The 18,098-nt window shown below is 45.5% G+C and overlaps 1 protein-coding gene across 1 annotated transcript in view; it reads left to right on the top strand.

Annotated features, from left to right (window-relative positions):
* The window catches only part of LOC144505530 (serine/threonine-protein kinase 32A-like), a 249,148-nt gene that overhangs the window by 69,621 nt on the left and 161,429 nt on the right, over positions 1–18,098 (top strand). Inside the window, exon 2 of the mRNA XM_078231656.1 lies at positions 11,982–12,037. Within this exon, the coding sequence (XP_078087782.1) occupies positions 11,982–12,037 (56 nt within the window). The remainder of the gene's footprint in view (positions 1–11,981; positions 12,038–18,098) is intronic.

Consider the following 18,098-nt stretch of genomic DNA (forward strand, 5'->3'; position numbering starts at 1 on the left):
TAGGTTTAGGGGGAGGTGAGGGGCTAAAATTATCTGTGGAAGAAGTTGCTTTTCAGCTAATAGCCCGAGAGAGGTGGGATGTGTATCCCTTGAGATATGGATAACTCAGGGAAAATATTAAACTTCATCATTAGCTCTGCTTACATCACTTATAATCAAAAAATACATACAGTATATGAATTATTAAATGCCTGTTATTTTAAGAAAATAGTTCCTATTTATAGCAAGTTCAGCAGAATTTCAGAATATGCTATATTTAGATGTCTCTTGTATTATGACAAAGCCTTCTAATTATGTTGGTCATGTTATAATTTTGCAGAACACTTGCTGCCTTTTTAAAAAGTGTTTTCTCAGATCTGTCTCTCTCAGTGTAGGCACTGTGAAGTGTGAGTTGGACAACTCAATCGTGGAGGAGAATGTGCTTTGGGTGTTCACCCTGTTTGTGAATGCATTGCCACAACTTCTGGCAATGTTTTCACATTTGTGAATGATGTCATCTCTGGCAACAAGGAGATTGCTAGCAGTCGTGGCTAAGCCAAGGATGAATCTAAAAAACCCGATGCAATAATCATAGATCATAGAATCCTACAGTGCAGAAAGAGGCCATTTGGCCCATCGAGTCTGCACCAACTACAATCCCACCCAGGCCCTATCCACATATCCCTACATATTTACCCACTAACGCCTCTAACCTATGCATCCCTAAGGACACTAAGGGGCAATTTAGAATGGCCAATCAACCTAGCCCGCACATCTTTGGACTGTGGGAGGAAACCGGAGCACCCGGAGGAAACCCACGCAGACACGGAGAATGTGCAAACTCCACACAGACAGCGACCCGAGCCGGGATTCGAACCCAGGTCCCTGGAGCTGTGAAGCAGCAGTGATAACCATTGTGCTACCCTGCCGCTTTTCAAACTCATCCAATGTTATCGTATTTGTAAAAGTATCTGCAATTTTGATACCGTTGCTTCCAGCATCTGTATGTGATAAGAGCGTTCATACCAGGATGGCTGTACTCTGTATGGTACGTCTAAGAATATACCCATCAGAATGTGGGCCTGTCCTCATTGGAGGCAAGGTTGAGAGGGAAACACTTCAGTTCTTCAAAGTATGAATAATGCAGATCCAAGCTGATTTTGTACCCTGAACTGTGGATGAGTCATCGAATCATAGAACCTCTACAGTGCAGAAGTAGGCCATTTGGCCCATTGAGTCTGCACTGACTCTCCGACAGAACATCTTACCCAGGCCGCCTTAACTATCCTATTTTAGTGCTCTGCCACGTTCAGGGATCTGTGAATAAGTACCGCAAGATCCCTCTGATCCTCCGAGCTTCCGAACGTCCTGCCATTCATTAAATATTGCCTTATCTTGTGACTACTTTCAAAGTGCATCACCTCACACTTATCAGGTTTAAATACCATCTGGCTCTGCTCTGACCAACCCTGTAACCTACCACCTTCTTCTTTACTGTTAATAACCCTACCAACTTGGTGTCATTTGCAAACTTGCTTTTCATTCCCCTCACATTACCATCTATATTTCATAGAATCCGACAGTGCAGAAGGAGGCCATTCAGCCCACTGAGTCTGCACCAACCACAATCCCACCCAGGCCCTATCCCCATAACCCCATGCACTTACCCTAGCTAGTCCCCCTGACACTAAGGGGCAATTTAGCATGGCCAATCCACCTAACCTGCACATCCTTGGACTGTGGGAGGAAACCAGAGCACCCAGAGGAAACCCACGCAGACGTGCAGAGAATGTGCAAATTTGACACAGTGACCCAAGCCGGGAATCAAACTGGTGCTGTGAGGCAGCAGTGCTAACCGCTGTGCCACCGTGCTGCCCCATTTCATTTATGTACATAGCAAACAATATAGACCCAGCACTGAACCTTATGGTACACCACTGGACACTGGCCTCCAGTCACTCAAACGGCCTTCTGCCACCACCTTTTGTGACCTATCACTAAGCCAGTTTCAGATCCATCTCGCCAAGTCTCCCTGAATTCCATGTGCTTCAACCTTCTCGTGGTTGTCAAAGGTTTTGCTAAAATCCATATAAACTACATCAGCTGCACTTCCCTCATCCCCACATTCGATCACATTTTTGAATCAAATTCTGGATTTCCTCTTTTAACTGTGCATGTGCAAACTCCAGCAGTTGCTGTCAGTTTCAGAGGAACTGAACAGTTTCTGCTGCAGAATCCAGGTCAGTGATTGGATGTACAGTTGGGATGGCGTTCAATTTAACTGCCTATTTATTTATAACCTTTTGGTTCAGGGAGGCAGGATGCTTCTCAGAATACACTATCGGTGTCCGTGAAGCCTTACTTCACCATAACATGACTCCTCTTTGAGAAGAGGTAGTTGGGTGAGGAAAGAAAAGGTAATGTTCCAGAGGCACATGCTGGTAGTGACATTTGCCTCCAGGTCCATTTAAACTATGAAACTGTAGAACTTGGAACAGTCCAGTTGAATAAAGTTTATTTATTAGTCACAAGTAAGGCTTACATTAATACTGCAATGAGGTTACTGTGAAATTCCTCTATGCATTCAATATAATATCACAATAAGATGGTGGAATTTTGCTCGGTCATGTAGCTTGTGACAGTAATATCAGGTTCCTCTTTGCTCACAGATCCCGAGGTTGGGGGGTGTAGTGCTGGTGGTGGTTGGGGGGGCGGGGGGGGGGGGGGGGGGGGGGCGGTGGTGGTGGTATCTCCACTACAAATTCATTACAGACTGAGGTTTTAATCTGGGAACACAGTAGGCCACTGGGAGAGTGAAAGGGCTAATTCAACAGAGGAAATGAAATTTCTTGCCCTGAATACTCCTTCCACTAATGCATCCTTTATGAATGGCTGTATTCGATTTTTAAATACAAGCAGAGTTTAACATGCATTTAGTTTGTGCATCAATTTAGCCTTCTAGAAACTTCTATTGTCTCCCGATGTTGGTGTTAATTAAATCCTTATGAATAGGTTAACATGTTGGTTATGTGAAACTGAGCTTCAGAAAAAACTCAGTGTTTAAATCATTTACTTACACTATGAAATAGTGCCTAGTACAGACATAATGTGGTTTCATTCTCAAACAAGAAAGGAAAATGAAAAAGTGTTGCTGTTCAGGCTAATACCTTGTAGTGATCAGTTAGAAGGGGATTGGGTACTTAGGCTGAATTGCATGAACATTGGGCTGGGAGTAACTCGTATTAAAAGGAGAGTCCACCCAACTTTAAACCCCTTTAAGTCAGTAACCTGAAGTTTAGGAACAGAAACAGCTACTAAGTAAATTTTAAATCTCTATTTATGTATGCAGCACATGTGCGCATGCAAGCAACTTTCACCCAGCATGCACACACTCACAAACACACATACCTTCTCAATCCAAACATCCACTCTCAGCTCTCACACTCTGCTTCTGCATGGCATGTTCTCTCTCTCACACACACTCACATGCGCTCCCAACTGGTTAAACACACAAAATCTCAGCCAACTCTGGCTCTCTCTCCCTTGATCCTGTTTCACACAATCTCTCTCAGACAACACATTTAACCCACTGTCTGTTCTCACTGACACAAACACATTACACCACCTCCCACTTAGCCTGTAGATGTACATACCTCCCCACAAATCTTCATCACACATACACACACGTTCGCAAACTCACACACACACTCGCACATCTCGAGCTGAATTTTGCCAGGTGTCCCCGATTGCAGGCCAGAAAGCCAGACAACCCTGCCTCAGCCATTTTGGGGAGACCTGACCCGATTTTTTTTTTTTCCCTTCATTCAAGGGATGTGGGCTTTGCTCGCTAGGTGAGAATTTGTTGCCTATCCCTAATTGCCCTTTGTGGCGAGCTGCCGCCTTGAATTGCTGCAGTCCATAAGGTGCTGAACTGTTAGGGAGGGAGTTCCAAGATTTTCACCCAGCAGCAGTGAAGGAACGGTAATATATTTCCAAGTTAGGATGATGAGTGGCTTGGCTGGGAACTTGTATGTGGCGTTGTTCCCAGGTATCTGCCGATCTTGTCCTTTGTAGTGGTTGTCAGTTTTGAAGGTGCCGCCAGTGGAGCTTTGAGTTCCAGCAGTGCATCTTGTAGATGGTACACATGGCTGCTACTGTGCATTGGTGGTGGAGGTAGTGAATGTTTGTGGTAGGGATATTAATTGAGTGGACTGCTTTGTCCTAGGCTGGAATCAAGCTTTTGAGTGTTGGAGCTGCACTCATCCAAGCAAGTGGACAGTATTCCATCTCCTAACTTGTGCCTTGTAGATGATAGCAGGCTTGGGGACTCAGGATGTGAGTTACTCACCACAGGATTCCTAGCTTCTGAACGGTCTTGTAGCCACAATATTTATATGGCTAGCCCAGTTCAGTTTCTGGTCAATGATAACCTCCAGGATGTTGATAGTGGGGTTTTAGTGATGGTAATGCCATTGAATGTCATGGTTAGATCCTCTCTTGTTGGAGATGTTTGCCTTGCACTTGTCTGGCGCGAATGTTACTTGCCACTTGTCAGCCCAAGTTTGATATTGTCCGGGTCTTGTTGCATCTCGATATGGACTGCTTCAGTATCTGAAGAGCCGCAAATGATGCTGAACATTGTTCAATCATCAGCGAACATCCCCACTTCTGATCTTATAATGGAAGGAAGGTGAAGCAGCGGGAGAGGTTGAGCCTATGACACTACCCTGAAAACTCCTGCAGTAATGTCATGGAGCTGAGCTAACTTAACTCCAACAACCACAACCATCTTTCTTAGTGCCAGGCATGACTCCAACATAGAGTTTCTCCTCCTGACTGACATTGACTCCAGCTTTGACTCCTTGATGCTATAGTCTTGATGTCAAGGGCAGTTGTGCTTACCTGACCTCTGGATTTCAGCTCTTTGTCATGTTTGAACCAAGCTGTAATGAGGTCAGGGCTGTGGCCCTGGCAACCCTGATTGTGGCAGTCAGGCAATTAACTGCCCAGTGTCTGGTCTCCTTAAATGGTGAGATCCTGCTTTCAAGAGCTATCAGCCAATTGGAGGGCTACCAGCTCTTCGGTATCTGCAGTGTCACTGGTTTGACAAGTTTTTATCAGTTTATTTATCACTAATGTGACACAAGTAGGCTTACATTAACACTGCGTGAAGTTACTGTGAAAGTCCGCTAGTCGCCACACTTTAGCGCCTGTTCGGGTGCACTGAGGAAGAATTTAGCATGGCCAATGCACCTAACTAGCATGTCTTTTAGACTGGGAGGAAACCAGACCACCCAGAGGAAACCCACGCAGATATGGGGAGAACATGCAGACTCCGCACAGACAGTGTTCCAAGCCAGGAATCGAACCTGGGTCCCTGGCACTGAGACAGGAGTGCTAGCCACTGTGCCATCCCTAGAAGCAAATATTACTTTTGGAACTGCATTGGGCCCAGAGAAGCAGGGATGGACGCTGCCTACCACCATGGTACATGGGAATAGGGGAGAACAGACCAGTTAGGCATGCCCCAGAGCTGCGGAAAGTAGGTGTGGGATGGTTGACTGGTGAAGCTGGGAGTTGTTCCCATAGGGGCAGTCTTTTTTTTATCAGGGGGCCTCCCCCCTCCCTGCATGGGCCACAGAGTGCCCAATCAGGGGGAATTCTTACAGGAGGGTCTCCTGCCAGTGATAAAATGCCAGCGCTGGTGGAAAGAGGCCCTTAATTGGCCACAAAGGCTTCAATCAGACTCTGGATGAGAGGAGCATCCTTTACCTTTCCCACCTCTGATAACGTTCGAAGGTAATGGGTTCTCTACCAGACACCTCCAAACTCGCTCCTGAGGCTTCCCATTAAATCCCATCCCTCCTTTCTAAACCATACCCACTTACAAATATGCATCACCACATCTCTCTGCTCTGCCCAAGACTGCAAGGAACCACAGAAAGTCGTGAATGTAGCCTAATCCATCTCACAAACCAGCCTCCCATCCATTGACTCTGTCTACACTTCCTGCTGTCTCGGCAAAGCAACCAGCATAATTAAGGACCCCACGCGCCCCGGACATTCTCTTTTCCATCTTCTTCCGTCGGGAAAAAGATACAAAAGTCTGAGGTCACGTACCATACCAACAGCTTCTTCCCTGCTGCTGTTGGACTTTTGAATGGACTTACCTCGCATTATGTTGATCTTTCTCTACACGCTAGCAATGACTGTAACACTATAGTCTGCACTCTCTCATTTCCTTCTCTATGAACAATATGCTTTGTCTGTATACCGCGCAAGAATCAATACTTTTCACTGTATGTTAATACATGTGACAATATTAAATCAAATCATAATCCTGCCCCCCCCCCGGCCCCCTCACTTCAGATCATCAGCACATGTTTCAAAGGTTCATGAACCTGGTCAGCCTAAAAAAGGATGGAAAATATACACAAATTGTCAAAAAATCGCTCAAGCTGAAGATGCACATTGCATCAGAGACTGCTATAAGTGGTAGAGATGGGTCATTTTGTTGAAATATGTGTATTATCTTGTGTTCTTCACTCTTGTGAGTCTCAAACAGAATTCCGATTTCTCCCAGTTTTTACTTTATTACACAGGGAGAAAAGCAGGGGAAGGTCACCTAGTGTACAATGGTACTATCACCATGAATAAACTGTTACTTTTAACACCGCAAAGAGCATGTCTTCCTGACTTGTGTTATCCCACGTCTGAAGCTACTGATGCACCCAAATGACATGGGGGATTGGATGGCTGTTCTATAGTGGGGAGAGGGCTATGCCCCATTCTGCATTCATCAAGTCATGTATTCTTTACAACAGGAATTTACTCGGTAGCAATGGTTCTCTGCCTAATGCTGAAAATGTAAAACACCTACTTTCTCAGGAGGCTGTGTGTGTGTCTGTGTGGGTTTCCTCCGGTGCAGACTCGAGGGGCTGAATGGCCTCCTTCTGTACTGTAGGATTCTATGACCTAGTCCTAACAGTCAAATAGGTGATGCAAAGGAGTCAGAAGATTGGAAGTTGAGAAAGCAGGTGTTACATCTTTGTGAGAGGATCGTGGGAATTTTGGTTAAGCCAGTGACAGGTCCAGCATGCCTCAATAATTTGGAATGATAGCAGAGATACAAGATTGGGTTCCGTGGGTGATTAGGGTAGAAAACGTCAGGAAAATTCAACAGAGGCTGATCAGTGTTGAATACCTACAGTCACGATTTCTGGTTAGGACACAATGGGTATATAAGACTCGATGTACTTTGAAATCAAAGTACATCGAATAAATACATTGTCCACCGAGTCTCTGTGGGTGAAGTTCAGAGTGGGAAGGGACCGGTCACTTTGCTGGGAGTTTTCTATAGGCCACCCAATAGTAACAGGGAGGTGGAGGAGCAGATAGGGAAACAGATCCTGGAGAGTTGCAATAATAGCAGAGTTGTTGTGATGGGAGACTTTAATTTCCCAAACATAGATTGGAATATCCCTAGGGTAAGGGGATTGGATGGGGAAGAGTTCGTTAGGTGTGTTCAGGAGGGTTTCCTGACACAGCATGTGGACAAGCCGACAAGAGGAGAGCCTGTACTTGATCTGATACTGACCAATGAACCTGGACAGGTGTCAGATCTCTCAGTGGGAGAGCATCTTGGGGATAGCGATCATAACTCTATCTCCTTTAGGCTTGCATTGGAAAAAGAGAGGATCAGTGTTGAATACCTACAGTCACGATTTCTGGTTAGGACACAATGGGTATATAAGACTCGATGTACTTTGAAATCAAAGTACATCGAATAAATACATTGTCCACCGAGTCTCTGTGGGTGAAGTTCAGAGTGGGAAGGGACCGGTCACTTTGCTGGGAGTTTTCTATAGGCCACCCAATAGTAACATGGCTTTGTCAAGGGCAGATCGTGCCTTACGAGCCTGGTGGAGTTCTTCGAAAATGTGACTAAACACATTGACGAAGGGGAGGCGGTAGATGTGATTTATATGGATTTTAGCAAGGCGTTCGATAAGGTCCCCCATGCAAGGCTTCTAGAAAAAGTGAGAGGGCATGCGATCCAAGGGGCTGCTGCCCGGTGGATCCAGAACTGGCTTGCCCAAAGGAGGCAGAGAGTGGGTATAGATGGGCCTTTTTCTAAATGGAGGTCAGTCACCAGTGGTGTGCCCCAGGGATCTGTTCTGGGACCCTTGCTGTTTGTCATTTTCATAAATGACCTGGATGAGGAAGCGGAGGGATGGGTTGGTAAGTTTGCCGACGACACGAAGGTTGGTGGGGTTGTGGATAGTCTGGAGGGATGTCAGAAGTTACAGAGGGACATAGATAGGATGCAAGACTGGGCGGACAAGTGGCAGATGGACTTCAACCCAGATAAATGCGTCGTGGTCCATTTTGGTAGGACAAATGGGATGAAGGAGTACAATATAAAGGGAAAGACTCTTAGTACGGTAGAGGATCAGAAGGACCTTGGGGTCCGGGTCCATAGGACTCTAAAATCGGCCCCGCAGGTGGAGGAGATGGTTAAGAAGGCGTATGGTGTGCTGGCCTTTATCAATCGAGGGATTGAGTTTAGGACTCCGGGGATAATGATGCAGCTGTATAAGACCCTCGTCAGACCCCACTTGGAGTACTGTGCTCAGTTCTGGTCGCCTCATTACAGGAAGGATGTGGAAAAGATTGAAAGGGTGCAGAGGAGACTTACAAGGATGTTGCCTGGATTGAGTGGCATGCCTTATGAGGATAGGCTGTGGGAGCCCGGTCTTTTCTCCTTGGAGAGACATAGGATGAGAGGAGACCTAATAGAGGTGTATAAGATGTTGAGAGGCATAGATCGGGTGGACTCTCAGAGGCTTTTTCCCAGGGTGGAAATGTCTGCTACGAGAGGACACAGGTTTAAGGTGCTGGGGGGTAGGTACAGGGGAGATGTTAGGGGTAAGTTTTTCACACAGAGGGTGGTGGGCGAGTGGAATCGGCTGCCGTCAGTGGTGGTGGAGGCGAACTCAATAGGGTCTTTTAAGAGACTCCTGGATGAGTACATGGAGCTTAATAGGATGGAGGGTTATAGGTAGGTCTAGAAGGTAGGGATGTGTTCGGCACAACTTGTGGGCCGAAGGGCCTGTTTGTGCTGTAGTTTTTCTATGTTTCTATGTTTCTATCATAGAATCCTACAGTGGAGAAGGAGGCCATTCAGCCCATCAAGTTTGGGGCAGCACAGTGGTTAGCACTGCTGCCTCACAGCGCCAGGGACCTGTGTTCAATTCCGGCCTCAGGTCACTGCCTTTGTGGAATTTGCACTTTCTCCCTGTCTGCATGGGTTTCCTCCCACAGTCCAAAGATGTGCAGGTTAGGCTGATTAGCCATGCTAAATTGACCCTAGCGTCAGGAGGATTAGCAGGGTAAATGTGTAGGGTTATGGGGATATGGCCTGGATGGGATTGCGGTCGGTACAGACTTGATGGGCCGAATGGCCTCCTCCTGTACTGTAGGGATTCTATGGTTATTTTATGGTTAAGTCTGCACCAACCACAAACCCACCCAGGCCCTATCCCCATAATCCAATGCATTTACCCTAGCTAGTCCCCTTGACACTCAGGGGCAATTTAGCATGGCCAACCAACCTAACCTGCACATTTCTGGACTGTGGGAAGAAACCTGAGCACCCGGAGGAAACCCACGCAGACACAGGGAGAATGTGCAAACTCCACACACAGTGACCCAACCCGGGTCCCTGGCGCTGAGGCAACAGTGCTAACCACTGTGCCACCATGCTGCCCGTCTATCTACTGCTCAAATACGAAAGTGTATTATGTTTTTCTCAAACTGAATGAAGTTGAATATGGATCAACAACAAATCATTGGAAATCAAGTTCTGGAAGAGATTACACATGTCATTGCCTCCACCGCTCCCCCAGGCACTTGTCTGAGGCTGTTCACAACTTTAGTGTCCTACTTTTGGGCAGTATGGTGGCACAGTGGTTCGCACTGCTGCCTCACAGCGCCAGGGACGCAGGTTAAATTCAGGCCGCTGGTAACTCTCTGTGTAGAGTGTGCACGTTCTCCCACTGTCTGCATGGGTTCCTCAGGGTACTCCGATTTCCTTCCACAGTCCAAGGATGTACAGGTTAGGTTGATTAGCCATGCTAAATTTCATCTTTGTGTTTGGGGGATTAGCAGGGTAAATACATGGCGTTGCGGGGATAGGGCCTGGATAGGATTGTTGTCGGTGCTGCCTCGATGGGTTAAATGGCTTCTTTCTGCACGAAGATTTCTGTATTGGGACCTCTGCTGTTTGTGATTTATATTAACGATCTGGAAGAAGGTGTAACTGGGGTGATCAGTAAGTTTGCAGACGATACAAAAATGGCTGGACTTGCAGATAGTGAGGAACATTGTCAGAGGCTACAGATGGATATAGATAGGCTGGAAATTTGGGCAAAGAAATGGCAGAATGAGTTCAATCCAGATAAATGCGAAGTGATGCATTATGGTAGAACTAACGTAGTGGGGAGCTATACGATAAATGGCAGAACCATAAAGGGTGTAGATACGCAGAGGGACCTGGGTGTGCAAGTCCACAGATCCTTGAAGGTGACGTCACAGGTGGAGAAGGTAGTGAATAAGGCATATGGCATGCTTGCCTTTATAGGACGGGGCATAGAGTATAAAAGTTGGGGTCTGATGTTGCAGTTGTATAGAATGTTGGTTCGGCCGCATTTGGAATACTGCATCCAGTTCTGGTCGCCACACTACCAGAAGGACATGGAGGCTTTAGAGACAGTGCAGAGGAGGTTTACCAGGATGTTGCCTGGTATGGAAGGGCTTAGTTATGAGGAGAGATTGGGTAAACTGGGGTTGTTCTCACTGGAAAGACGGAGGATGAGGGGTGACCTAATAGAAGTGTATAAAATTATGAAAGGCATAGATAGGGTGAACGGTGGGAAGCTTTTTCCCAGGTTGGTGGTGACGTTCACGAGGGGTCATAGGTTCAAGGTGGGGGGGGGGGGGGGGAGGTTTAACACGGATATCAGAAGGACTTATTTTACTCAGAGGGTGGTGGGGGCCTGGAATGCGCTGCCGGGCAAGGTGGTGGAGGCGGACACACTGGGAACGTTTAAGACTTATCTAGATAGCCACGTGAACGGAGTGGGAATGGAGGGATACAAAAGAATGGTCTAGTTTGGACCAGGGAGCGGCGCGGGCTTGGAGGGCCGAAGGGCCTGTTCCTGTGCTGTATTGTTCTTTGTTCTAGATTTCTACTTGACCCTGAAATGAGCATCAAACCACGTGTTCTCTCCATTGTCAATACCGCCTACTTCCAATGTTGCCTGACTCTGCGCCCGCTTCAGCTCATCCACTGTTGAAACCCTTACCCATGTCTTTATTGCCTCAAAACTTGCCTATCTGAACATGCTCCTGACTGGCCTTCCACCTTGGACTCTCATCAAACTTCAGCTCGTCCTATGCTTTACACACAATCTAACTCACACCGAGCACCATTCACCTATCACATCTGTGCTCACCTACCTACATTGTTTATCTGTCCAAATATTTCTATGTGCCTCATTATTTGATATACCGTATGACCTTTGACTATATTAAAGCTGCATAGAAATGCAAAGCTGTTGTTACTCTTCCCTCTTCCCCTTATAAAAACACCTCTGAGCAGGTGGAAAAGATCAATCTATTTATAGTTATAAGCAATTGGTCTGTTTATCCAGAAGCGTTTTGTCTTCACTTGAGCTGTCAGAAATAGTTGGATGTTGCACCATCTTCAAGAAAAGGTGTTGTACACTCTTCATTGTTTATAGCTGTGTGCGCAACAATGACCAATCACACAAGTGCATTGCTGCAACATTACACATTGCTCTCTGACAATATCTTTCCCCCAAATGTATACCTCAATATTCACGAAGACGATGGCTGTAGATGACAATCTAATGTTTAATAAAAATGTGATTCTTTATTGTGACCTGCAGGATCTGACTTTTCTCTCTTTATTTCTCCAGTAAACTTTGACCATTTCCAAATCTTGAGAGCAATTGGCAAAGGCAGTTTTGGAAAGGTAAGTGAATGTTAGCAGGTGGCAACATCACAAGTCTGTGCTAATGTCTATGGAATCCACGTTCAATCTTCTGTATTGCAGCAGTGTAGGTCACCATAATAACTTGTATACATTTAGTGCAAGTATAACTAGATAGCTACCTCCCCGTGCTAGTGTTTCAGAAATGTGTCTTACTATAGGATGTACCACAGTCATACAGAATGCCACCTTCACTTCTACTTACCAGAATGACACGTGGGCAGCACGGTATTAATCGGGGACTCGATGGTGAAGGGGACAGACAGGCGTTTTTGCGGAGGTAGGGGGGAGTCTCGCATGGTGGTCTGCCTCCCTGGGGCCGGGATCCAGGATGTCGCTAGTCGCGTCCCGGAAATCCTGAGGTGGGAGGGAGAGGAGCCTGAGGTAGCGGTACATATTGGTACCGCTGATGTGGGTAGGAAGGGAGAAGGGGTCATGAAAAGGGAGTACAGGGAATTAGGGAGACAGCTGAGAAAGAGGAAAGCAAAGGTAGTAATCTCAGGATTACTGCCTGTGCCACGGGAAGGTGAGGGCAGGAATGGAGTGAGGTGAAAGATGAATGTGTGGCTGAGGGACTGGTGCAGGGGGCAGGGATTCAGGTTCCTGGACCATTGGGACCTCTTTAGGGGCAGGGGTGATCTGTATACAAAAAACGGGTGGAACTTGAATCACAGGGGGACCAATATCCTGGCCGGTAGGTTGGCTAAGGCTACTGGGGAGAATTTAAACTAGATAGGTTGGGGGGAGGGGAGCTAGAAGAGTTGACTAGGATCAAGGAACTAATTGATGGGGGGGAGGATGCAGGGGTAAGGGGAATTACAAAATTAATGGTAGAGGAGAGGGTGCAAGTGAATGAAGGCGGTAATTTAGATAAGGGAGTAGAGGGAGAGGGTGTTCGCGACTCATCAAAGCGGGTCCAGATAAAAGCTGGAATAAGGACACTTTGCCTGAATGCACGAAGCATTCGGAACAAGGTAAGTGAGTTGATGGTGCAAATCAGCACAAGTGGGTACGATCTAGTGGCCATTACAGAAACGTGGCTGAAAGGTGACCAGGACTGGGAGATGAATAGCCAGGGGTATCAGGTGTTTAGGAAGAATAGACAGGAAGGAAAAGGTGGTGGGGTCACGCTATTAATAAGAGATAATATCAGGGTAGTACTGAGGGATGACATAGGCTCTGAGGAACAAAACGTGGAATCATTATGGGTAGAGATGAGGAATAGTAGAGGGAGAAAGACACTAGTAGGTGTGGTATATAGGCCCCCAAATAATAATGTTGAAGTAGGGAGGGCTATAAACAAGCAGATAAGGGATGCATGTAAAAACGGAACGGCAATAATCATGGGGGACTTCAACATGCACATTGACTGGCAGACTCAAGTCGGTAAGGGTGGAATGGAGGAAGAGTTCTTAGAATGCTGTCGGGATAGTTTCCTTGAACAGCATGTTACGGAACCGACGAGGGCGAGCTATTTTGGATCTGGTATTGTGTAACGAGGTAGGTAGAATTAAGGATCTTATTGTGAAGGACCCTCTTGGGTCTAGTGACCACCAAATGGTCGAATTTCTGATTCAGATGGAAGAGGAGAAAGTTTGGTCCCAAACCAGTGTCCTCTGTTTGAACAGAGGGAAATATGATAGGATGAGGGATGAATTGGCTAAGGTAGACTGGGAGAGCAGGCTGGCAGGTAGGATAGCTGAGGAACAGTGGAGGATTTTTAAGGAGATCCTTTTCAGTTCTCAGCAAAAATATATTCCAGCAAAAAACAAGGATTGTAAGAAAAGGGAGAACCAGCCGTGGATAACGAAGGAAATAAAGGAGAGTATTAAAATAAAAACAGCTGCGTACAGAGTGGCCAAAAATAGTGGAGAAACAAGTGATTGGGAAAAATTTAAGAAACAACAAAGAGAGACTAAGAAAGCGATAAAGAAAGGAAGGATAGACTATGAAGCTAGGCTAGCAATTAATATAAAAAATGATAGTAAAAGTTTTTATAAATATATAAAAAGGAATAGAGTGGCTAGAGTGAATGTTGGACCCTTGGAGGACGAGAGGGGGGAGTTAATAGTGGGAAATGAGGATATGGCTGAGTCTTTAAATAAGTTTTTTGTGTCGGTCTTCACGGTGGAGGACACAAATAGTTTGTCAAATATTAACGATAGAGGGTTGGCAGCAGGAGAAATACTTAATACAATTAATGTTACCAGAGAGGCAGTGCTGGGTAGACTAATGGGACTGAAGGTGGACAAGTCCCCGGGTCCGGATGGAATGCATCCCAGGGTATTGAAAGAAATGTCAGAGGTAATAGTGGATGCGTTAGTGATTATTTATCAAAACTCGTTGCATTCTGGGGTAGTGCCGGTTGATTGGAAAACGGCTAATGTTACGCCGCTGTTTAAAAAAGGAAGGAGACAAAAGGCGGGTAACTATAGGCCGGTCAGCTTAACGTCTGTAGTAGGGAAAATGCTGGAATCCATTATTAAAGAGGAGATAGCAGGGCACCTGGATAGAAATGGTTCGATCAATCAGACGCAGCATGGATTCATGAGGGGAAAGTCGTGCTTGACGAACATGTTGGATTTTTATGAAGATGTGACTAGGGCGGTTGATGGAGGAGAACCGGTGGATGCGGTGTTTTTGGATTTCCAAAAGGTGTTTGATAAGGTGCCCCATAAAAGGCTGCTGAAGAAGATTAGGGCACACGGAGTTGGGGGTAGTGTGTTAAAGTGGATTGGGGACTGGCTATCCGACAGGAAGCAAAGAGTCGGAATAAATGGGTGTTTTTCCGGTTGGAGGAAGGTAACTAGTGGCGTGCCACAGGGATCGGTACTCGGGCCGCAACTATTTACCATTTATATAGATGATCTGGAGGAGGGGACGGAGTGTAGGGTAACGAAGTTTGCAGACGACACAAAGATAAGTGGAAAAGTGAATCGTGTGGAGGACGGAGAAGATCTGCAGAGAGATTTGGACAGGCTGAGTGAGTGGGCGAGGATATGGCAAATGGAGTATAACGTTGATAAATGCGAGGTTATACACTTTGGAGGAAATAATAACAAATGGGATTACTATCTCAATGGAAACAAATTAAAACATGCTACCGTGCAAAGGGACCTGGGGGTCCTTGTGCATGAGACGCAAAAGCCCAGTCTGCAGGTACAACAGGTGATCAAGAAGGCAAATGGGATGTTGGCCTATATCGCGAGGGGGATAGAATATAAAAGCAGGGATGTCTTGATGCACCTGTACAGGGCATTGGTGAGGCCGCAGCTGGAATACTGTGTGCAGTATTGGTCCCCTTATATGAGGAAGGATATATTGGCATTGGAGGGAGTGCAGAGAAGGTTCACCAGGTTGATACCGGAGATGAGGGGTTTGGATTATGAGGAGAGGCTGAGGAGATTGGGTTTGTACTCGTTGGAGTTTAGAAGGATGAGGGGGGATCTTATGGAGACTTATAAGATAATGCGGGGGCTGGATAGGGTGGAGGCGGAGAGATTCTTTCCACTTAGTAAGGAAGTTAAAACTAGAGGACACAGCCTCAAAATAAAGGGGGGTCGGTTTAAGACAGAGTTGAGGAGGAACTTCTTCTCCCAGAGGGTGATGAATCTCTGGAATTCTCTGCCCACTGAGGTGGTGGAGGCTACCTCGCTGAATATGTTTAAAGCGCGGATGGATGGATTCCTGATCGGTAAGGGAATTAAGGGTTATGGGGATCAGGCGGGTAAGTGGTACTGATCCACGTCAGATCAGCCATGATCTTATTGAATGGCGGGGCAGGCTCGAGGGGCTAGATGGCCTACTCCTGCTCCTATTTCTTATGTTCTTATGGTAGCACAGTGGTTAGCACTGCTGCTTCACAGCTCCAGGGACCTGGGTTCGATTCCCGGCTTGGGTCACTGTCTGTGTGAAGTTTGCACATTCTCCTCGTGTCTGCGTGGGTTTCCTCCGGGTGCTCCGGTTTCCTCCCACAGTCCAAAGATGTGTGGGTTAGGTTGATTGGCCATGCTAAAAATTGCCCTTAGTGTCCTGAGATGCGTAGGTTAGAGGGATTAGTGGGTAAATATGTAGGGATATGGGGGTAGGGCCTGGGTGGGATTGTGGTTGGTGCAGACTCGATGGGCCGAATGGCCCCTTTCTGTACTGTAGATTTCTATGATTCAAGCTCGATCCAGGAACTGTGGCTGAGTTATTTTGCTTCCTTTCCCTGGCCTAAGCAAATTATACTGATGAGAATGAATAACTCAGTACAAATCAGTGGTTGAATCTGGATCTAACTGGTGCAATAAATGATTTTACTAATGCACTGGGATGCATTGATGCTCCGTGGTCAGATAGCAAATCACTAGGTAACGAAGTAAGTTTGATTTGGTCGAAAGTGCAGATTGACATTGCATCATCCCTATGGACCATGGTGAATTTTGAACTCTGGATGCAGACGTTGGGGAGAAACACAGATTCAGTGATTTATTTCCAAGGACCTTTAACATTTATATAAGGAGCTGAATAAAAAACAAAAGAGTATTTTCAGGTCACATCATTTTAATGTGATAAGCAGACAATTTAACCCAGATTTTAATCTTCAAATTGAAAATCATGAGTATTGCATTTACTTGATGTCGTGATCCTGCCTCCTGCATAGCAATGCCTGCCCACGCTATGTTCATCAAGGAGTAATGGGATGAGCTGAAATCTTTCCACAGCAAGTCTGAGGCAAAGGCAGGTGAATGCCGAGGCAGACCAGTTAGAAGACCTGTCTCAATTCCCTGTCAAAATAAACAAATACTCTCCTGCACTTGAAAAAAGCCTTAATGTTTTTAAGGGCTCAAAATCTTTAATCAAACAGAAATGAAAAAAATTAATCTTATCAAGTGGCCATAATACTGTCAAATTAAACAAATAGCCATTCAAGATCATATTCACAAACCTAATCCTATTAGAAGCTCATAAAGCTATCAATTAGAACAAAGCATACGGTTTCCTTGACAGCTATTGTCCCTCAATAGAGACAACCCCTATTGAGCTGAATCCACTTGAAGTTTGGAGCTCAGCCAAGCATTTATAATATGCTATTTGATAACTATGGCATCAGAGCCTTTGGAGCTACTGAATGCATGAAATCCTTTGAAGTAATGGAACAGATAGGCATCTGTTGCACTGCTTCATCGGCTGAACAGATGGCTGACTTGTCAATCAATGAAAAGATCAAAGTATAGGGTACAATTGACACAGTTAAAATCTGAATCTCAACACTGTTCAGTTTAGAAGAGCATGTTATCCATGGATAATGTAACCTAATGCATCTAAAAACTTTTCCTCTTTCACCATACTAGATAATTTAATGGTCAGTTTCCTTTTCTAAGTAAAGCCCTATCAAAAATCACTATTATGAATATATTTAACTTAACATACCTCATTACATTATGATGTGTGAAGTAGGCAACACCTTTTAAACTTAGCTGTGAAAAGGTTCCCAACTCCGCATTAGATGTCCTCCATGAGCCAGGAACCACATTGCCTACTAGGCAAATAATTGGATTGATCTAAAAATTCAACCCTTCTATGGAGCCATGAGGTTGAGTGTGCTGCGTGTGGGTTTGCTACCTGTATTCTTATCTTGCACTGCTAAAAATAGCTGGTGGTGGGAATGAGGATGGGAATCCTGGAATCTGCTTCCACCCTCCATTTTATAAAGCCTGCCCTCCTTCATTCTGACCCAGACGAAGGCATGAAAGTCTGGCTTTTAGTTAATTTGTTCCTGAACAACTAAAATAAAGACCCCTAGGTCCTTTAAACTTTACTTTGTAAAGCTTTGATATCTCTGTGTACATGTGTGTGAATAATATGTTTATGCATACCAATAGATGAGAAAGAGATATGGTTATTTTCAGATTCTAAATAACCCATTAAGAATGCAATGCCTTGCTTGTAGAAGGACATGAAGAGATGACTGCAAAATGCAAAGAGGTAATGGAAGAAAACCATCCTCTTGATAATTCTTCTAACTTTTCTCACTTTGCTTCATTTCCCTTGACAAGCT

Source organism: Mustelus asterias, chromosome 16, assembly GCF_964213995.1.
Source record: "Mustelus asterias chromosome 16, sMusAst1.hap1.1, whole genome shotgun sequence".
Taxonomy (NCBI): Eukaryota; Metazoa; Chordata; class Chondrichthyes; order Carcharhiniformes; family Triakidae; genus Mustelus; species Mustelus asterias.